General features: G+C 39.0%; 1 protein-coding gene across 7 annotated transcripts in view; it reads right to left on the bottom strand.

The window, feature by feature from the left end:
• RTTN (rotatin) overlaps nucleotides 1–24080 on the bottom strand; it is a 198292-nt gene that overhangs the window by 25633 nt on the left and 148579 nt on the right. For 5 of the 7 annotated variants that reach the window (XM_037987996.2, XM_037987994.2, XM_008013806.3 and 2 more), the window contains 4 exons: nucleotides 20572–20789; nucleotides 3693–3798; nucleotides 2835–2932; nucleotides 1519–1596 (listed from right to left, as the gene is read on the bottom strand). In XM_037987996.2, the coding sequence (XP_037843924.2) occupies nucleotides 1519–1596; nucleotides 2835–2932; nucleotides 3693–3798; nucleotides 20572–20789 (500 nt within the window). Of the gene's footprint in view, nucleotides 1–1518; nucleotides 1597–1883; nucleotides 1940–2834; nucleotides 2933–3692; nucleotides 3799–20571; nucleotides 20790–24080 lie in introns of those variants that run through there. The other 2 variants (XM_037987997.2, XM_073006242.1) reach the window with 2 other exon arrangements.

Raw genomic sequence — 24080 nt, 5'->3', positions numbered from 1 at the left:
TAGACCTAATACCATAAAAATCCTAGAGGAAAACCTAGGTAGTACCATTCAGGACATAGGCATGGGCAAAGACTTCATGTCTAAAACACCAAAAGCAACGGCAGCAAAAGCCAAAATTGACAAATGGGATCTCATCAAACTAAAGAGCTTCTGCACAGCAAAAGAAACTACCATCAGAGTGAGCAGGCAACCTACAGAATGGGAGAAAATTTTTGCAATCTACTCATCTGACAAAGGGCTAATATCCAGAACCTACAAAGAACTCAAACAAATTTACAAGAAAAAAACAAACAACCCCATCCAAAAGTGGGCAAAGGATATGAACAGACATTTCTCAAAGGAAGACATTCATACAGCCAACAGACACATGAAAAAATGCTCATCATCACTGGCCATCAGAGAAATGCAAATCAAAACCACAATGAGATACCATCTCACACCAATTAGAATGGCGATCATTAAAAAGTCAGGAAACAACAGGTGCTGGAGAGGATGTGGAGAAATAGGAACACTTTTACACTGTTGGTGGGATTGTAAACTAGTTCAACCATTATGGAAAACAGTATGGCGATTCCTCAAGGATCTAGAACTAGATGTACCATATGACCCAGCCATCCCATTACTGGGTATATACCCAAAGGATTATAAATTATGCTGCTATAAGGACACATGCACACGTATGTTTATTGCAGCACTATTCACAATAGCAAAGACTTGGAATCAACCCAAATGTCCATCAGTGACAGATTGGATTAAGAAAATGTGGCACATATACACCATGGAATACTATGCAGCCATAAAAAAGGATGAGTTTGTGTCCTTTGTAGGGACATGGATGCAGCTGGAAACCATCATTCTTAGCAAACTATCACAAGAACAGAAAACCAAACACCGCATGTTCTCACTCGTAGGTGGGAACTGAACAATGAGATCACTTGGACTCGGGAAGGGGAACATCACACACCGGGGCCTATCATGGGGAGGGGGGAGGGGGGAGGGATTGCATTGGGAGTTATACCTGATGTAAATGACGAGTTGATGGGTGCAGCACACCAACATGGCACAAGTATACATATGTAGCAAACCTGCACGTTGTGCACATGTACCCTACAACTTGAAGTTTAATAATAATAAATAAATTTAAAAAAAAAAAAAAAAAAAAAAAAAAAAAGAAAGAATCTACCTTATAAGACACATCCAGCCATTCATTCCATACCTAAAATAGGTGGGAAACCAGCACTTAAAATGCCTAAGAGTACAGAATGAGGCTGAGGTTTGTGAAGTTAAAGTTTCAATGATAAAACACTGATAAACACAAGAAACATAATCAGTGATGAATAACAAGATTAGATACACACATTTCTGACAATTAACACTGAGTCTGAGGACCAATCAACCGTGTGTCTAAAAATTTAAAAGTCAGAGCTTTCCATTTTTCCTACTACATTATCTCATATAAAAATTAAACTGCTTAATACCAGTACTTCTACTAAAATTTTGAAAAGTAGCTCTACTTACTTTACATTCTTCATTTTGATAAAGACAGTTTCTTAGGAGCTGCATGGCAATGCTTAACTCTTTAATAACACCATCCTCCTATTTAAACAAAAAACAGTTGAAAACTGTGAATGCAACAGCATACTCCATTTTTGTGTATAGTAATTCCCTCCCCTTTGGGTCACAGTACAATGCAGGTGTGCTCTAATCATGCCCGACCACTGTAACTTTGAGGGAACTGACAGGCTAATGATCTCTGAAAGATGACCATATCTCAAGAAGCACATTCACCACGAAAAAGCTATTTCTGTTCTATCAAGCATGGAGGAACTCGGATATATGATAGCCTCCATGTTTCATCTCAATAAAGTGAGGCAGATACTGACAGGTTTTCAATCATATCAGGTGTTGGCTGACTTTCTCAATGATGAAGGGCCTTTGGCTAGAGAGGAAAAGAGGCAAAAAAAAAAAAAAAAAAAAAAAGGACCGGTAAACATACAATCAATCTCCTGAATCAATTACACTATTAAATAAGACTTTGTCTTGGTTTCTTATTAAGGGAAGTAGAAACTAGTTATTACATAGAGTGCTACTATAACGGCCTTACCTACACACATATATGTATATTTATATATTTATACTATTCACACACTTTCATTTGCTAAATAAGTGGGTGGCAGATCTTGTTAACCACAGTAGTTATTGTTAACAATAGCTATTATATAATAACTATGTTATTTTGAGTTTATCTGAGCATGCAGTTTAAACATGAGTCCAACAGACTCAATGCTAGAGGAGATATTCAGAAGGCACAGAAGGAGATAAACAGAGATGAGGAAGACCAGCTCTTCAACCACCCAGATATGGGGCAAATATTAGCTCCAGCGATTACCAACTGTGTGATTGTGCTGTAATGAGTGTTTGTTCACGAGATAATAAATATTAAAGGTTTCAATAGTGGCTGACATATAGAAAACTCTTAATAAATTATAGTTGTTATAGATCTCATTCCTAGTTAATCTATGCTTGTTTTGAGATAAAAATTTTCTTTTTGTAGTATAAAAAATTTATCTGGCATAGTATCATGTATATGTGGATATTTCCAATGTTTTATAACAACAACAGTACATAATAAACAGATGTTGTCTAAAGATCTTCAAGTAAGAATTAAGACCAAAACAAGTCAACAATCTGCTAACATAGAAATCTCATTAATTCATCCATCTCTACCTTGCTTCTAAATGAGATAGTCATTTCAAGCTCATGCTCATTTCTAGGCACAAAGGGACTGGAGAATGGTCTCTACATATAGCCATTCATTTATCCCACAATATTACCTTTTTTTTCAATGCTGCTTTCCCAGGCCTCAGAGAATCTAGGTTCAGTTGTGCATTTATGTGTTTCATCTGCTCCATGCAATTGTCTATAAGATTGGCTGAAAGACAAAATCTATAGCAGTCAAAAGGATATTCTATTTCCAAGTTAAGTTAAAACCACATATACCAATCAGATTCTCAAAAAGGTAACATTCTCTATTTCTGACCCACTTCATTTTAGAATTTTCAGTAAGAGATTAATGAATCAGAGGGGGGCAAAGTAAGAGGACTAAAATGCTGAAGGCCACTTGTTTTCAGTTTTTAGTAAGATACTCTCCAAATCCAATTTACAACTTGAGGAATACATCATTTGTTTTAGTAGCAAATCACAACTGATATTAATGGACTTGATGTTGCCATTATTCTCTTTTAATTCTCAGATCTATATTCTCCGATTCCCAAATGAGAAATTACAACACTCAAGAGGAGAAATTTAGAAAATATGGAACCGTCTGTTGCTGTTTTTACCATCAAAACTATATGGGTTTTGTTCAGGTATGCAGTAAGTGCTTCTGGATAGTAATATTTAATTATAATGAAACTCAATGTGTTACCTTTTAGCTTCTCTAATATTTACATATAGGTTCTTTAGAACAAGAACCTCACATATTAAACAAACAAAAAACTACGTCTAATCTTTTTATTTGAAAAGTAATGCATATTTACTGCTTCTGTATGAAAAAATGATTTTTACTGACACTAAGACTATACTATAAGTTTTTTACATTTTGAGTCTGAAGAAAATTAACTTTAACAAGCAACAAAACATATGAGCTGCTGATAATGCCATCAACACAGCTGACGTGTCACGTGGCTCACCTTTCAAAGCATGTTTCTGTGCTCTTCTACTGATAGCCAGAAGTGACATCAACGCATTTGCAGCTACTCTTTTCAGGATATCTTTGGAGGATTTCCCTTCATAGCACTGCAGAGAATACAAATCAAACTGCCTTGAAGAAATATTTAATCTGCAGCAAAACCGTTGCGAATAAAGAACATTTTCTACTTAAAAGACATTGCTAGGTTTCAACTATCATGTGAAATTCACTGGATTTTGATAAATCATTAATATTTGAGAATGTTCTGTGTAGATAAGACTGTATAAGTTGTTTATAATATGGAAGAGAACAACAATCATTCTTAAAGACGCATCATCTACAGAAAAAAGCTTTATTTAGCTTTTACATAGCAAGCTCACATACTTACTCAAATTCACCAGAGCATACTGTCTACATACATATGTGTAGCTTATTAAAATGGGTCCTTGTAAAACTGCTGGGCAGGAGAACTGTCATCAATGTCCTCCTTTCTCCTTCTGGGGACACATTACCCTCTCTCCATTTCTACCTAAACTACCCCTATATCTCAGGTGATTTGGTTCTTTCCATCTTTCATTTCTATGGTAACATGCACCTGTCATATAACATTTTCTCAAAAAATAATGCATAACTTTTTTGACTTTCAGAGAAATGGAAAATCATTTGTAATTCTGAAACTACTATTTCGGTATATTTCCTTTATACATTTAAATTTATGAGTTAGAAAAATTTTCACTTAAAAATTTCTAATATGTACAAAAGTAGACACAATAACAGATTCCATACATTTAAAAAAAAAAAAAAAAAAAAAAAAACCTAGAAATTTCTGCTCCAAGATGGCCAACTAGATACAGCCAGGAGGAACATCTCCTACTGAGGGACCGGGACATCAGGAAGACTGGCACACTCCTAGATCTTCAGAGGGAGGGCACTGAGAACAGATGGAGGGAAAACACAGAGCCGCGGCTGAAGGGGGAGGAAGCTGGGGACCCTGCTCGGGGCTACCAAGCACCACAACTTGTTCCTGGCCCCCAACCACTCCTGCAGAGGGGGTGAGTTGAAAAGGCAAGGAACAAAATTCGCTCTCACCACAGGCTGCTGGAATCATGGTAGGAAGGGACCCCTGGACCACTATGGACATTTGAGTTGTCAGGGAAAGCTGCTTAGGGAAGCAGTAGCAGCAGCACTCCAGCTGGGGCAGAGCCCAGAGAGTTTTGTATGGGAGTGTCTATGGCGTAGCACTGCCAGGGACGCCCACCCCCTTAGGCTAGACTTGCTCCCATAGAAGACTCTATCCCTAGGGGAACTGTGGGACCTCAACTCTGCAGGGTGGTCTTGCCCATGAGATGGGGCCAGTCTGGGTCACCCTTTGGTCTGCTGGCTTCTCTCAGGGCCCGAGCCTAGCCACACCTGCTTGGAGTGAAGCTCCCAGGTACTTCCTGGGGGCCTACATGGTAGCTGCTGCACTGGCAGACTGTGCCTGACTAGCAGAGTGCTCCAGTAGAGCGACCCCAGTTGGACGTGCAGCAGCATTCTTCCCCCACCGCAGCCTCCTCCATGCTGCCCTGCCTGCAGGCACTCAGCCACTGGCCACCCACCACAATGCTTTGTGGGCGTGTACAGGAGGACCTGCCTTCCCTTCCCCACCAGCACATGTGTGCACATGCACCCTGCCATGTCACTGCTGCCAGCCGTGAGTGCACTCCATCCTCCCTCCCTGCTATTGCCCTCAGAGAGTCAGCAGGCATGGAGCCCGCCAGCCCTGGGCCTGCCAGTACCTCATCCCTGCGCTGGGGCTGCCAACACAGAACTAGCCACCAAAAGCAGCGAACCCACCCCCAGCCCTGAGTAGCCACCGACACCAGAATGAATGGGCACAAAGGGCACACACAGTCTTGCGTCCACCATTGCCCAGTCTCGTGCTAATACCACCACCAGTATGAATGTGCACACAGTCCTCAGGCAGGGGCTCCCAAATCCCCAAGCTGTGCTGCTATCACAGCTGCTGTAGATGCCTGCATCAAGGCTGGCACCCTGGCACCTGACGGCACCCTGCTGCAGCTGACGAGTGTGCACCCTGCTGCTGACATGTGTCAACAAGGACAGATCCTACTGCCACTTTCCTATGAAGTGCTTTGGCTGGCACCAACCATCAGAGAGTTATGAGCAGCAGTCCTAGAGCACCTTGGACCCTCCAGAGCACAGGTTCCTAACCTTAAGGAAACAGAGATCAAAGCCCTGCCCAGATACCAGTCCCCAAGAGTTAGAGCACACAGGAGTCCTGAGTTGAGCCTTGGTCCCCTAAAATCCTCCTAAAATGAGTCGACTGAATACACCTTATACCACAATGAAATGCCCAAGGACATTAAGTAGGATAAAAGGAAAAAAATAAAAAATAAAAAAAAGACAATCATCCAAAGGATAGCAACTTCAACAACTTGAAGGAACATCAGCCCGCAAAGATGAAAAAAAAAACAGCGCAAGAACTCTAAGACCTCAAAAAGCCAGTGTCTTCTTTTTTCCAAACGACCACACTAATTTTCCAGCAAAGGTTCTTAACCAGGCTGAGATGGGTGAAATGACAGAATTCAGAATATGGACATGAATGAAGATCATGGAGATTCAGGAGAATATTGAAACCCAATATAAGAAAACTAAGAATAAAAAAAAAAAAATAGAGGAGCTGACAGCCAAATAGCCAAGAAAAGAAAGTAACCGACCAAACAGAGCTGAAAATCTGACACCAAAACTGGCAGACACAACAACAACAAAAAAAGGGTCAATATCCTTGATGAACATCAATGCAAAAACCCTCAACAACATACTAGCAAACTGAATCCAGCAGCACATCAAAAAGCTAATCCACTACGAACAAGAAGGCTTTATCCCTAGGATGTAAGGTTGGTTCAACATACGTGCAAATAAATAAACATGATTCATCACATAAACAGAACCAGAAACAAAAATAACATGGTTATCTCAACAGAAGCTTTCAGTAAAATTCAACATCTTTTCATATTAAAACCTCTCAACAAACTAGGTATTGAAGGAACATATCTCAAAATAACAAGAGCCATCTATGGCAAACCCGCTGTCTACATCATATTGAATGGGCAAAAGCTAGAAGCATTGCCCTTGAAAACTGGCACAAGACAAGGATGCCCTCTCTCACCATTCCTATTCAACACAGTACTGGAATTTCTGGCCAGGGAAATCAGGCAAAAGAAGGAAATAAAGGGCATCCAAATAGGAAAAGGGGAAGTCAAATTATCCCTGTTTGCAGATGACATGATCCTAGATCTACAAAAGCCCATCATCTCAGCCCAAAAGCTCCTTAAGCTGATAAACAATTTTAGCAAAGTCTCAGGATACAAAATCTATGTGCGAAAGTTACTAACATTCCTATATACCAACAATCAAGCCAAGAGGCAAATCAGGAATGCAATCCCATTCACAACTGCCACTAAAATAAAATAAAATAAAATAAAATAAAATAAAATAAAATATAAAATAAAATAAAATAAAATAAAATAAAATAAAATGCAATACCTAGGAATACAGTTAACCAGGGAGGTGAAAGATCTCTACAAGGAGAAATACAAAACACTGCTGAAAGAAATCAGTGGTGACACAAATGAATGGAAAAAACATTCCATGAACATGGCTAGGAAGAATCAACATTGCTAAAATGGCCATATTGCCCAAAGTAATTTGTAGATTCAATACTATCCCTATCGAACCACCAATCACATTCTTCACAGAACTAGAAAAAAAACTTTTAAAATTCATATGGAACAAAAAAAGAGCCCAAAACACCAAGGCAATTCTAAGCAAAAAGAAAAAAGCTGGAGGTATCAAGCTACTTGACTTCAAACTATACTATAGGGCTACAGTAACCAAAGCATGGTAATAGTATAAAAAACAAACACATAGACCAATGGAACAGAATAGAGAGCCCAGAAATAAGGGTGCACACCTACAACCATCTGACCTTAGACAAAGCTGACAAAAACAAGCAATGGGGAAAGAACTCCCTATTTGATAAATGGTGCTGGGATAACTGATTAATTATATGCATAAATCGAAACTGGACCCCTTCCTTATACATATACAAAAATCAACTGAAGATGGATTAAAGACTTAAATATAAAACCCAAAACTATAAAAACGCTGGAAGACAACCTAGGCAATACCATTCCGGACACAAACTGGCAGAGATTTCATGATGAAGACGTGAAAAGCAATTGCAACAAAAGCAAAAATTGACAAATGAAATCTAATTAAACTAAAGCGCGTTTGCACAGCAAAAGAAACTATCAACAGAGTAAACAGACAACCCACAGAATGGGAAAAAACATCTGCAAACTATGCATCTGACAAAGGTCTAATATCCAGCAACTATAAGGAATGTAAATTTACAAGAAAAAAAAAACATTAAAAAGTGGGTAAAGGACACGAACAGATACTTCTCAAAAGAAGACATACACAATGCCAACAAGCATATGAAAAAAAGCTCAACATCACTGATCATTAGAGAAATGCAAATCAAAACCACAGTAACATACTATGTCACACCAGTCAGAATTGCTATTAAGAAAAAATAACACATGCTGATGAGGTTGTGGAGAAAAGGGAATGCTTATACACAGTTAGTGGGAGTGTAAATTAGTTCAACCATTGTGGAAGGCAAATCAGTTCAATCATTGTGGAAGGCAGTGATTCCTCAACAAGCTAAAAACAGGACTGCAAATCAACCCTATAATCCCATTACAGAGTATACACCCAAAGGAACAAAAATCATTCTTTCATAAAGGCACAAGAATACAAATGTTCACTGCAGCACTATCTGCAATAGCAAAGACATAGAACCAACTTAAATGCCCATCAATGGAAAACCGGATGAAGAAAATGTGGTACATATACACCATGAAATACTATGCAGCCATAAAAGAGAGCGAGATCATGCCCTCTGCATGAACGTGGTTGGAGCTCAAGGTCAAGATCCTTAGGAAACAATGCAGGAACAGAACACCAAATACTGCTTGTTCTCACTTATAAGTGGGAGCTAAATGATGAGAGCACTGGGACACAAAGAGGGGAACAATACACAATGGGGCCTACCAGTGGGTAAAGGGTAGTAGGAGGGAAAGGATCAGAAAAAATAACTATTGGGTACCAGGCTTAGTACCTAGGTGATGAAATAATCTATACACCAAACTCCTATGATACAAGTTTACCTATATAACAAACCTACACATGAGCCCCTGGTCTGGCAGCATTCATCACAGAATGACAGAAGTGCCCTTGGGGTCTAAGTGAACATTAGCAGCAGCCTGGTAGAACTCCTATGGGACCGTGGTAGTGGTGGCCAAAAGGAGAGTCTCCTTTTCCTGTGGAAAGGGGACAGAAGAGCAGAAAGGATCCTGTATTGTGGTTTGAGTGCCAGGTTAGCGGCATTAGAATAGAACATCAGGTAAAATTCTAAGATTTGTGACTCTAATCCCTGGCTCACAGATAGCATCTCTGGACCTGCTCAGGGTCTAGGGAAACTTACCGCTCTGAAGGGAAGGACAGAAACCTGGCTGGCTTTGCTACCTACTGATCATAAAGGCCTATTGAGAGGTGACAATGTGCTAGTAGCCCTCACTCTCAGCCCCTCCTCGGCCTCAGGCCTCAGTGTCCACTCTGGCTGCACTTGAGGAGCCCTTCAGCCCTCCACGGCACAGTGGGAGCCCCTCTCTGGGCTGGCTGAGGCCAGAGCCGCCTCCTCCTGCTTGCAGGGAGGTGTGGAGGGAGAGGCGCGGGCGGGAACCGGGGCTGTGCTCGGCAGGCCCCGCATACGGAGCAGCCAGCCAGCACCGTGGGCTCAGGGCAGTGAGGAGCTTAGCACCCAGGCCAGCAGCTGCGGACGTTGCGCTGGGTCCCACAGCAGTGCCTGCCCGCCAGGGCCACACTTATTCTCGCTGGACCTTAGCTGCCTCTCGGCAGGGCAGGGCTCAGGACCTGCAGCCCACCATGTCTGAGCTCCTCACCCTGTGGTGGGCTCCCACGCAGCCTGAGCCTCCCCGACAGGGGCCACCCCCTGCTCTGTGGCAGTCGGTCCCATCGACAGCCCAAGGGTTGAGGAGTGCAGGCACCGCTCGGGACTGGTGGACAGCTCTGCCTGCAGCCCTGGTGCAGGATCTACTGGGTGAAGCCAGCTGGGCTCCTGAACCGAATGGGGACTTGGAGAACTTTTATATCTAGCTGGAGGATTGTATGTGCACCAATCAGCACTCTGTGTCTAGCTCAGGATTTGTAAATACACCAATCAGCACTCTAGCTTAGGGTTTGTGAATACACCAATTGGTACTCTGTATCTAGCTAACCTAGTGGAGACTTGGAGGACTAGTACTCTGTAACTCTGTGTCTAGCTCAAAGATTATAAATGCACCAATCAGCACTCTGTGTCTAGCTCAAGGTTTGTAAATACACCAATTAGTACTCTGTATCTAGCTAACTAGCACTCTATGACTCTGTCTAGCTCAAGGATTGTAAATGCACCAATCAGCACTCTGTCAAAACGGACCAATCAGCTCTCTGTAAAACAGACCAATCAGCTCTCTGTAAAATGGACCAAACAGCAAGATGTGGGTGGGGCCGGATAAGGGAATAAAAGCAGGCTGCCCAAGCCAGCAGCAACCCGCTGGGGTCCCCTTCCACACTGTGGAAACTTTGTTCTTTCACTCTTTGCAGTAAATCTTGCTGCTGCTCACTCTTTGGGTCCACGCTTCCTTTATGAGCTGTAACACTCACCGCGAAGGTCTGCAGCTTCACTCCTGAAGCCAGCAAGACCACGAACCCACCAGGAAGAACAAACAACTCCAGATGTGCTGCCTTTAAGAGCTGTAACACTCACTACAAAGGTCTGCAGCTTCACTCCTGACAGCGAGACCACGAACCCACCAGAAGGAAGAAGCTCCAGACACATCTGAACGTCTGAAGGAACACACTCCGGACAAGGGTCCGCGGCTTCATTCTTGAAGTCAGTGAGACCAAGAACCCACCAATTCCAGACACACTAGGGCCTTGAGTGAACACAGGTGGTAAGCAGGTAGTGACTGCAGTGGGCTTTGAGAGAAACCCAGTGTTGTGTTGACATCAGAACTAATCCAGTGCAGTTCCAGTGGTGGTAGCCACAAGGGGTGCTAATATCACCACACCCCCAGTTCCAGGCTGCTCAGTATATAGAGACTCTGTTTGGGAGAAAAGGTAAAAGAACAAGAGTCTCTGCCTGGTTATCTGGAGAATTCTTCCAGATCTTATCCAAGACCACCAAGGCAGTACCTCTACAAGTCTGCAAGAAACAAAGTGTTATTGGGTTTAAGGTCCAATTCCCTTGGAATGCCTGGAAAGCCGACTCAAGGAGCACACACACAAACAAGCCCAGACTGCAAAGACTAAAAGAAATACCTAACTCTTCAATGCCCAGATACTGATGAACATCTATAAGCATCAAGATCATCCAGGAAAAAATGACCTCACCAAATGAACTAGAAAAGGCATCAGAGACCAAGCCTAGAGAAACAGAGATGTGTGAACTTTCAAACAGAGAATTCAAAATTCAATTCAATTCAAATTCAAAATTGATGTTTGGGAACTCAAAGAAATTCAAACTAAGAGAAGGAATTCATAATTTTATCAGATAAATTTAACAGAGAGATTGAAATAATTAAAAAGAAGCAAGCAGAAATTCTAGAGTTGAACAATTCAACTGGCACACTGACAAATACATCAGTTTCATAATAGTAGAGCTGACCAAGTAAAAGAAAGAATTAGTAAGCTTGAAGGCAAGTTATTTGAAAATACACAGTCAGGTGAAGGAGACAAAAGAAAAAAGAGAAAAAGAAGAATGAAGCATGCCCATAAAATCTAAAAAATAGCCTTAAACGGGCAAATTTAAGAGAAAGAGATAGTGGCAGAAAGTTTATTCAAAGGGATAACATCAGAGAATTTCCAAAACCTAGAGACAGATCAATATTGAAGTACAAAAAGGTTACAGAACACCAAGCAGATTTAACCCAAAGAAGACATTTAAGACATTTAATAATCAAACTCCTAAAGGTCAGGGACACAGAAAAGATCCTAAAAGCAGCAAGAGAAAAGAAACAAATAACATACAATGGAGCTCCAATATATCTGGAAATATTACAGGTCACGAGAGAGTGGCATGACATATTTCAAGTGCTGAAGGAAAAAAAACCAAAATAAAACAAAAAAATCTTTACCCTAGAACAGTACATACGGCAAAACTATCCTCCAAGTATGAAAGAGAAATAAAAACCTTAGACAAACAAAAGCTAAGGATTTCAACAACACCAGACCTGTCCCACAAGAAACAGTAAAGGGAGTTCTTCAATCTGAAATAAAAGGATGTTAATGAGCAAGAAGAAATAATGTGATGGTACAAAACTCACGGGCAATAGTAAGCACACAGAAAAAGAGAGACTATTATAACACTGTAATGGTGTTGTGTAAACTATTCTTAAGTAGAGAGGCAAAATTATGAACCAATTGAAAATAATAACTACAGCAAATTTTTAAGACAAAGACAGTACAATAAGACATAAAGAGAAACAACTAAAAGTTAAAAAGCAGGGGAGATAAAGTGTAGAATTTTTATTAGTTTTCTTTTGCGTGTGTGTTTGTTCATGCCATCAGCATTAAGTTGTCATTACTTTAAAATAATGGGCTCTAAGAAAGTATTTCCAAGCCTCATCATGGTAACCTCTTACAAAAACGATACAAATGGAGACACAAAAACTAAGAAATTAACATACCACCACAGAAAATCATCTTCACTAAAATAAAGACAGAAAGAAGTAAAGAAGAATGAGAAGATCACAAAACAATTAGAAAACAAATAACAAAACGGCAGAAGGCAGTCCCTACTTGTCAATAACAACATTGAATGTAAAGGGACTATGGACTAAACTCTACAATAAAAACACACAGAGTGGCTGAAGGGATGAAAAAATAACGCCTACATATCTGTTGCCTACAAGAAACAGACTTCACCAATAAAAATATACACAGACTGAAAATAAAGGGATGGAAAAAGATATTCAATGCCAATGAAAACAAAAAAAAAATTAGGAATAACTATACTTAGACAAAATAGGTGTCAAAACAAAAACTGTAAAGAGAGATAAAGAAGGTCATTATATAATGATAATGGAGTCAATGCAGCAAGAGGACATAATGTACCCATCACTGGAGCACTGAGATATATAAAGCAAATATTAGAGCTAAAGAGAGAGAGAGATCTCAAGACAATAATGGCTGGAGACTTCAACACCCTACTTTCCGCATTGAACAGACAGATCTTCCAGACAGAAAATCATCAAAGAAACAGTGGATTTAATCTGCACTAAAGACCAAACGGACCTAATAGATATTTACTGAAAATTTCATCTAACGGCTGCAGAACACACATTCTCCTCATCATCACATGGATCATTCTGTAGCATATTTCATATGTTAGGTTCACAAAACAAATCTTAAAACATTCAAGAAATTGAAATAATATCAAGCATTTTCTATGACCAGAGTAGAATAAAACTGGAAATCAATAACAAGAGGAATTTTGGAAACTATACAAACATATAAAAATTAAACAATATGCTCCTGAATATCCAGTGGGTTAATGAAAAAATTAAGAAGAAAATTGAAATATTTCTTGAAACAAATGATAATGGGGCCAGGTGTGGTGGCTCACGCCTTGTAATCGCAGCCCTTTGGGAGGCCAACGTGGACGGATTACCTGAGGTCAGGAGTTCGAGACCAGCCTGGCCAACCAACATGCGAAAAATATAAAAATTAGCTGGGTATGGGGGCGAACGCCTGTAATCCCAGCACTTTGGGAGGCCGAGGCGGGTGGATCACGAGGTCAGGAGATCGAGACCATCCTGGCTAACATGGTGAAACCCCATCTCTACTAAAAATACAAAAAAAAATTAGCCATGTGTGGAAGTGGGCGCCTGTAGTCCCAGCTACTCAGGAGGCTGAGGCAGGAGAATCGCTTGAACCCGGGAGGCAGAGGTTGCAGTGAGCTGAGATCGTGCCACACTGCACTCCAGTCTGGGTGACCGAGTGAGACTCTGTCTCGAAAATAAATAAATAAAAATGAAAGATAAATAAAAATATATGTAGCAATTGGGGACGGGGGTGTGTCGGAGTTAAGACTCCTAAGGAAATAGTTGCGTGCACAGATATATGTCTTTTATTCCTTCCTGAAATCCCACTAAAATAACAAAAATGAGATCACACACACACACACACACACACACACACACGCCTGAAAACTAGAAAGCAGATGGAAAGCTGAAAACTACCCCAATCTATCCACTGAATTGCCCAAGGCTGAAGAAATTTAGCACCAGGTATCGCTGGATGTGAGGACAAAGGAGGATTGCTTAGTCTCTAAAAAGTAGTTACATGCCCAGATCCTGCCTGCCAGCCACCGATTTCTATGTAACGAATCCACTCTCCCTCCCAGCCCATGCAAAATCCTGGATGTGTAGTCTATGGAGAGGATAAATTAGGATTCTGAACTGGCAGACACGGGAACACTTGTAGGCAAGAGTATTCTACTAAAACCTTTGAAGGATTAAGTGAAATTGTGCAAACTAAATTCTGAGACCTCAGCTGTCATCTCCTACTTGGCTACGTAACATTTGGCAGTTGAGTTTTCACCTCCAGGAAAGAGATCAGAAGACCATTCTCCAGGGAATCTGATAAGCCCCAGAAGACAAGGCTACAAAATAACTCCCGTTGCTCCCCTTGCACAGCAATTGAAAAGTCGCACTCTCCTGCTCAGGGACATGTCAATCTGCTTTGAGTTTCCCAGTCTTAAATAGAGCACATAATCAAGATTACCAGACACCAAGAAAAGCTGCCAAACAGAAAAGAGAGACTAAAATAAATAGAGGAAAAGACAGCAGAGAGAGATTACATAGGAAAAAAAACTTAATAGGAGCTCCAAACGTACAGAGCATACAAAGTACTGGGAATGCCTCTGAAGTAATTCAGAAAGCATGAGTTTATAGATGGAAAGAATGCCCAAGAGAGCCCAGCACAATGGCTAAAACAGATCCACACCTGGATGCTTCATCTAAACATTTTAGAATACAAGAGAAAAAGGAAAGATTCTAAAAACTTCCAGGAAGAGAAAAGCCAGGAATTCTAAGGGCTTCAGAATTTTCTTTTTTTTTTTTTGAGACGGAGTCTCGCTCTGTCACCCAGGCTGGAGTGCAGTGGCGTGATCACAGCTCACTGCAAGCTCCACCTCCCAGGTTCATGCCATTCTCCTGCCTCAGTCTTCTGAGTAGCTGGGACTACCAGTGCCCGCTTCCATGCCTGGCTTTTTTTGTATTTTTACAAAATAGAGATGGGGTTTCACTGTGTTAGCCAGGATGGTCTCGATCTCCTGACCTCGTGATCCGCCCACCTCGGCCTCCCAAAGTGCTGGGATTACAGGCATGAGCCACCGTGCCCAGCTAGGGCTTCAGAATTTTCTGTAGTAACATTTGGAATTAAAAAGAATAGACGATGGCTTCTAAATTCTGAAGTAAACGATTTCCAATCCAGAATTCTCACTAGCCTAACTATAAATTACATGTAAGGGAGATAAAGACTTTCAGACACTTAGATCTCAAAAGACCTCCTCGGTACCTTTTCTCTGAAAGCTAAGGGAGAAGAGACTCTAAGCAAAAATGAAGAGCATTAACCAGGAGAGAAGGCCACAGGAGATGGGAGACAGCGTGCGGGATGCAGGAGACATAGCACAGAGGTAAAGGAATGCCCAGAAGCAGGTGAATGGATATCTCAGGATGACAGAAGACTGCACGTAGCACAGAGGTAAAGGAATTCCCAGAAACCAGTGAATGAATATCCCAGGATGACAGGAGACTGTACCTAGCACAGAGGTTAAGGAATTCCCAGAAACAGGTGAATGGATATCCCAGGATGACAACAGGCACCAAGTAGGTCAGAAGGAATTGGGAAGAGATTTCTTTCAAAAGATAAAGCGATGAAGTTCTGACAATTTTGAACACACTGAGAGGATATTTAATTCTGGTAAAGAGCATGGAGTTTTTAAGTGATAAAAGTCAGCACATTTTAAAATAATGCAATAATTACCTCTAAGGGAAACAAAAGCTGTGCAAGAAAAGAAAGTTAAACACTGTCTGCAACACGGTTCAATTGTGTGTCACAAAATTTAATACCACACTGTCACAAATTTAATACCATTCATGCTGCCTATTATCTAACTGGCATTATGGCATATTAATACTAGGAGAATGAGAAGGGTAGGTGGGTGGGGCATGAAAAAAAAGCTAAAGTCTCATTTTCCATAGTAGGAATTCAACAGATAATATCTAAAACTGAATAATCAAGACAAAAAAATATAAGCATGTTATTTAGAGACACGAAAGAGAAGCTATAAAAAGTAGCTAAATGAGGTATAAGTGGTCACCTCTGAGAAACTGAGGAATGAAGGCAGAAATCTACTTTTAGTAAAAACTTACAGATAGAACTGTTTGGTTCTCTAAAATGTGTACACAGTGAAACCAAAATCAAAGCCCCAACCCAAAAACAAACAAACAAAAGGAAACAAACAGGATTAACCTATGGTAAATTCATATACTCTCCAACATATACTGAAGGAAAGGCTGGAGTGAAGGACTGACTTTCTATCAGTTTCCATACAGTACTTACTGCAGACTGAAAAGCAGTCTGAGCATCTCTGCGACACAGCAAGTGGACACAACTGGAAGTGTGAGAAGCCTGGAGGCAGCAAGGCTGAGAATAAACTCAAGCAACAGATAACTAGCTGCCAGATGATGCAAATACACAAAAAAGAGAAAAATCGAGAAGATACAGAGCAAGAAATAATGTCTTCTCATCAACCAAAATTCCTTTAAATGTCATGCTCTTTCTAGATTAATCCCTTCTGTACACTTAAGTGATAGAGGCTATTCTAGGTCAAGACTTTTTTGCTTTCTTTCCAAAAGGTACTTAATGTAAAAATAGGCTTTTTAATTACAGTGAACATTCATCAACACAACGGTATCTCAAATATATAAGCCTTCCTTTCAACAGATTTACCCTTGAATTTCACCATTCACTACATGTGAGCACAAAATACATCTAAAACAAGACGCAAGAGTTCCTCATTTGCATTACTACTTTTAGGTATCAGATCAAATATAAGGAGCAAAATTAATTCAACATCTCAATTAATATATCAATTATAGACAAAATCTACTACATATAGAGAGATTTTTATTGATCTTGTTATCTATTATGTATTTGCAAATAAAACATACTGAGCACAGTAGGCCCCCTTATCCTTGGGGGATCCATTCCAACACCCCCCGTGGATACCTAAAACCATGAATAGTACCCAACTCCATATAGTCTAAGTTTTATTCCTATACATATGTAACTACAATAAAGTTTAATTTATAAATTAGGCAGGTAGGAGATTAGCAATAACAAACAATAACACAGAATAGTATAATAAAAATTATGTGATTGTGGCCTCTCTCTCAAAATATCTTACTACAATGCACTCATCCTTCTTCATCTTGTGATTTGTCAGTCTGATAACCAAGATGGCTATACTAAGTGATGAACGGGCACGTATCATATGCAGCGTGGGTAAGCTAGACATAGGATGATTCACATCCCGCGGGGGAGACAGAGCAATATTTCATCGTACTACTCAGAATGGCATGCAATTTAAAACTTAAAAATTGTGTATTTCTGAAATTTTCCATTTAATATTTTTGGACTACAATCAACCATGGGTAACTGAAGTCACAAAAGGCAAAACTACAGGTAAAAGGAGACTACTGTATCTTCATAAACTAGGGAAGATAAAATCTCCACTAAGTCAAATGTGTTCAGTATTTTATGGACAAAAGACAGCTAAATATTTCTTAGAAAATGTTCAAAGTCTGAAACCACCTCAACATGGACTTACAAAAAAACACTTACACACATGACTGAAGATGTAAGTATGAATACTTTCAACATGTATCCCCTATGGGACAGTGCTATAAAGCACCATTTAAAAGATAACTCTGCCCAGACATTTTAATTGAAGTTCCAATATAATGATTTGTTAGGAGGATGGAGCTTTTAGAGGCAGCTGAAACTTAGTAATAATGTAATAAAATCCTATCATTTTGCACTTGAAGAACTGAATCACAAGAAGTGATTTGCCTAACGTCCCACATCAAATGTTTCTTGAGTATGGCTTTACAGAAAACTTATATAAGGACCTTTGAAAGACATCAATTTTAGAATATAATTTCTTCGGATAATTTAAAGACTGTAGTTTACTTTGCTTCATATAGCACTTGGCCTAACCCACAGCCTCCATGGACATATAGTAAGCTATATTTATTACTTATCAAAACGTTTTGCTGTTGAGTGTATTCTAATAATACTTTAATTCACATACCCTATTTCTATAGGGCAAAGAAAATAGTGTTTGTAATTTAACAGGCCCATTAACTGTCCCGACTTACATTAATTACACATTTTGTCATAAGTGTGCCACAAGTATACTTTCTCTCTTCACTTTCTTTGTCTTAAACTTGCCTGTACCTTTCTAACAGATGTCATGTATCCAAATTCTACTGCTTACATGAACACAAGAAGTATGATTTATTAGGAAACATGGTTTAAATAAATGGTTAATATACCCATACCCTCACGAAATACATTTTTTGTAATTTAGAAGAAATAAAGAGGAAAATTAGCTAGTCATTAGGAAAATCGTTGAGATATTCTGTGACTGTAGGCTATCTCATTTTCTTTGTCCAAAAAGGTAACATAAAAAATTATAAACAAAAGCTTTTATAATGAATAATATTACAAAGTATTAGGTAAAAATAAGGGCAAGGTAAATTGCACAAATTCCTCTAGCACAGATTTTTTTTTTTTCCTGTGTATACTATTATAAACTGATTCATTACCCTACATGGATCCATATGTATCATGAGTCTCATCACGGATCCTTCAAACACAGCACCACAAACAAGATTAAAGAGTTGGTAAATAAAATAGCCCTGGCTTTGCCTGGCTGGAAGTCTTTAAATTTCACCAGGTCCAGGAGGATTGGTTGCAGGACACCCACAGTCATCCATGCAGAGCCAGGCTCCCAGAGCTATTGCCATTTTGGCCTCAGCAAGAAGGGCAGGGCCCAGCACACTGCCCTCGCTCCACTCTCCTCTGAGTGAAGTCACTGAAATTCTCTGACGAGCAAAGTGTGTCAGCAAGAGCAAAAGCCTTTCCCCAAGCAGTATAGTGCTCCAACCAAAGCCAAAGTTAGGAAATTTATAATTAAATTAGTTAGGGGCTGTGGTTGGGAGACTTTTGAAAAGGTTTGAATTTTCCTCCTTAGAACATTCTTTAAAGTGCAAAACTGGAGACTCAGTTAATCATTGGGAAATAAAGTCTGTTGTTCTGGTGGGGAATGAGAAAACTGGGACAATGTCCAGTTTTTGTTTTCAACTAAGAAAATTTGAGTGAACTGACAGTGAGGTAGTAGGTACAGGAAAGCTATGGCCTCCCAAGAATGAGAGGCTTTTAGAGAAATGCTCTGAGGAACGCTTCTCCCCTAAAGCTCTATCCAGGCTTCTGAAGGTGCTGCTGGAGACGGATGAGAAAATGGGGGATGCCTTAACAGGCTTCTTATCTATGCTGGAAAGGCAACCGGATTCTGTAGCACAAGAGAGACAAAGTCCCCGAGGAACCCTGTGACACTCTCCACAGGCCAGCTCCTGGGTGGATCAGGAAGCATCTTCTCCTCTCTTACTGGCAATCCTTTCTGCATCTCAACATGATCAAGCCTAGTGCCCAAAATGCACAAGCAGTCATACCAGAAATATCTGGATACCATGACTCTCACAGGCAAAGAACTGGGTGAAAATCTCCAAATTCTAAGCAACAAAGGGACTATAACAAATCAGCACAGAAACAATCTTCTCTTTGCCAAATGTGGCTGGCTGATTGGGAAGCTGAAGCAAATTCTTCAATAAACAATTCTACTACCTTTCCACCTTTCAGTGAGAAGACAAAAACCATAAAACCATACGACTAAAAAGAATAATTCTAAACACTGAAAAATCTAAAAATATTCCTATTTGTAAAAAACAATGTAAACTTTAAAACACACAGTTTTTTGTCTAAACACACAAACTTTGTCTAAAAACACAGTTTTTAAAAACTTACTAATCTACTCATAAAATAATACTTTAGTGATTTTAGAATGTTTTCTGATCAGTCAAATTCTTGATTCACAGTTTAGACCGTAAACATAATTTTATAAGATAAAACAGGCAACAGGGCTTGGAAAGCAGGCATTTTCTTCCAAATGTGCCAGACAAGTCCACTTACCTATGCGTGTAACCAGCCCCAAAATTCTGTAGTCCATTTACAGAAAACAAATGTCACTTAGAATATATTTTCAGAGACACAGACATATCTTTAAAATTGCAATAAATTTTGAACTATAACTGCGTTCCTGAAATATGTTCATTTTGGTCATGATATGAAACACTGTTTTGATCAACTGTTAGATTAGTAATATTTCACTTCAAATTTTTACATCATACTCACTGAAGAAACTGGTCAACATAAGCGGGTGGGGCTAAGGAGAAGATAGTTAATTTAACTTGATAAACTTTTGTATCATTTAAACAGTCATAATAAGCATCACTATTTCTTAATTTAAATGACTGAGAAAGTTTTTAACAAGAACATGACTGAAAGTCAATTCATTTAAATGCTAAATAAAGTTTCTGAAAAACCAAGAAATGACATACCTGAAGAATTACATCACTAAGTTGTTCTAGAGATTTCTGATTTTCCTGAGTCTCATCAAGAAGTGAAGCCATTGTTGGACAATGGCATAAATTTGTTTTGCGCTTAGCCTGGAGATGCCCTTTTGCTTCTTCAGTCAAGAGAATAGAAAGGAATTGCAGGCTGGCAGTATACAGGGCAGGACACGTGGCAGACAAGCCTGCACATTTGCAGAACATATCTAAAAGGATAATTTCAGATGTGAATGTTTGAAAATTTCTTCAAAATTAAACAAAGAAGGAAATCAAATTGATTTTAAAGTAACTATACTCTGGATCATCTAGATTACCAACTTATGTGATTGTGTTGCAATTTTTAAAGGAGCTGATGCCAAACAGAACTTAAAAGCATGCAGTGTTGGCACAATGTACAAACAAATATTTCACAGCAGTTCAGACAGCACATGAGTGGTCATGAACTGATGATTCACAAACTTAATACAGAGTAGAAAGAACAGGCCAAACTCAAAAGGAATTTACACTGAAACAGTCATTATTAATTTTCTATTGTGAACACTGATGTTGTTTAATCAAAATAATATGTGTTGTTTTACATTTTATTAACTTGAAAAATTGGATTTATAATTTTATTTGATTTTATATTTTAGATTTATGCTTGTGTGAGAATTATAATCACAAAAATTTTTGGTTAGATTTTGGCATGTACAAATTAAAGTTACATAAGAAAAATAAAGTAGCAGTGGGGTTTCATAAGAATTATGTTCATTTAAATGATGTCCAAATATTAGTCAAGTCTGAGAAAAGACTGTTATAGATAACACAAGTTACAGAGTGACCACGAGATGTTTTAAATCTATATGGGCATATGAGATGGAAATTAAGAAAACAAAAACAAAAACAAAAAATAAAACCATGGCAAAAAAATCAATAATTGTTATTAATGTTTTCATTAACATTACTATTAGCAAAACCATTTATGCAGTAAGTTACTTTTGGTTAGCACTACTATTACATAAAACTGTACACATATTTTGAAGGAAGGTTTTGAATTTAATATGTATTTATCACTAGAGAAACAGTGTCAGGTAAAGTTTAAGTCAGAGGTCAGCAAACTTTTTCTGTAAAGGGCCAACTAGTAAGTATTTTATACTCCGCAGGAAACTGGCTTTTTCACAACTATTCACCTCAACTGTTGTAGCATGAAAGCAGCCATATGAAATATGTAAATGAGTGTGGCTATGTTCCAATAAAACTTTATTTACCAAAACAAGCTGCTGGCCAGATTTATCTAATGTGGGTAGCATCATGCTTTCTATTGATAATATTAGTGATTCAGGTGATAAACTAATTTTCCCTCAATAAATACAAGAAGAAAATCCCAATGTCTTAATCAGTCAATCTCTTTCAATTATTATATTTTAAACAAAATAATGATATCCTGTGTGGACACTGTACTCCATGGTAGACTCAGAACTCCTATATCCAGAAAACTAACAATTCTGTTCCTTGTTAAATATGCATTTTGCCATAATGCTTACTATCGCTTTGGTTAAAAATTGTATCCTGCATTTAACTTTACCGAATGATCAAATGATAAATGTTAAAAAAAAAATCAGTCAGTTGAATTAGCAGGTACTTTAGAAACTTAAAATAACTCAATTTTGAGTACATTTAAGCAGGTTGTTTAAAAAGGTTACATAAATGTTAGTTATGAATATTTATGTTAAAAAACAGCTTTTTGCTATGCTAAAATTTAGGAGGCTTCATGAAAAATTAAAGATTAGTTATTTTAAAATAACCAAGTTTATTTTAGTGGGCAACTATCATATGAAAAACATAAAAATAATTATACTATACTCTTGGCATTTCTGTGCTCTAAGAAAATTCTGACGTCATGAGAAAGTTATCACAACTTTCCATGTTATCATGCATACAGGGTTTTATATATAAAGATACATCTGCATACAACGCACATATGTCAGAAATGATACTGGTTTCTATACCGATACAAGAACACTTATCTCATTGTTTTATGATCATATCATACGTGCCTTTATAAAACCACAGGCTTAAAACTGACAAATGGGATCTAAGCTAAAGAGCTTCTGCACAGCAAAACAAACTATCATCAGAGTGAACAGGCAACCTACACAATGGGAGAACATTTTTGCAATCTATCCATCTGACAAAGGTCTAACATCCAGAATCTACAAATTCACAAGAACTTAAACAAATTCACAAGAAAAAAACAAACAACCCCATCAAAAAGTGGGCAAAGGATATGAACAGACACTTCTCAAAAGACGACATTTATGTGGCCAACACACACATGAAAAAAAAATTCATCATCACTGGTCATCAGATAAATGCAAATCAAAACCACAATGAGATACCACCTCACGTCAGTTAGAATGGTGATTATTCAAAAGTCAGGAAAACAACAGATGCTGGCAAGGATGTGGAGAACACAGGAAAGCTTTTACACTGCTGGTGGGAGTATAAATTAGTCCAACCATTGTGGAAGACAGTGTGGCAATTCCTTAAGCATCTAGAACCAGAAATACCATTTGACCCAGCAATCCCATTACTGGGTATATACCCAAAGTTTTATAAATCATCCTACTATAAAGACAAATGCACATGTATGTTTACTGTGGCACTGTTCACAATAGCAAAGACTTGGAACCAACTCAGACGCCCTTCAGTGACAGACTGGATAAAGAAAATGCAGCACACATACACCATGGAACACCATGCAGCCATAAAAAAAGAATGAGTTCATGTCCTTTCAGATACATGGATGAAGCTGGAAGCCATCATTCTCAGCAAACTGACACAGGAATAGAAAACCAAACACTGCATATTCTCATTCACAAGTGAGAGTTGAACAATGAGAACACATGGACACAGGGAGGGGAACATCAAACACCGCGTCAGGGGGTGAGAAGCAAGGGGAGGGAGAGCATTAGGACAAATACCTAATGCATGCGGGGCTTAAAACCTAGAACAGACACATGAAAAAATGCTCATCATCACTGGCCATCAGAGAAATGCAAATCAAAACCACAATGAGATACCATCTCACACCAGTTAGAATGGCAATCATTCAAAAGTCAGGAAACAACAGGTGCTGGAGAGGATGTGGAGAAATAGGAACACTTTTACACTGTTGGTGGGATTGTAAACTAGTTCAACCATTATGGAAAACAGTATGGCGATTCCTCAAGGATCTAGAACTAGATGTACTATATGACTCAGCCATCCCATTACTGGGTATATACCCAAAGGATTATAAATCATGCTGCTATAAAGACACATGCACACGTATGTTTATTGCGACACTATTCACAATAGCAAAGACTTGGAATCAACCCAAATGTCCATCAGTGACAGACTGGATTAAGAAAATGTGGCACATATACACCATGGAATACTATGCAGCCATAAAAAAGGATGAGTTTGTGTCCTTTGTAGGGACACGGATGCAGCTGGAAACCATCATTCTTAGCAAA

This window comes from Chlorocebus sabaeus, chromosome 18 (genome assembly GCF_047675955.1).
Source record: "Chlorocebus sabaeus isolate Y175 chromosome 18, mChlSab1.0.hap1, whole genome shotgun sequence".
Taxonomy (NCBI): Eukaryota; Metazoa; Chordata; class Mammalia; order Primates; family Cercopithecidae; genus Chlorocebus; species Chlorocebus sabaeus.
Note: the sequence above shows the minus strand (reverse complement) of the source record. Positions and strands in the feature narration are given on the sequence as shown.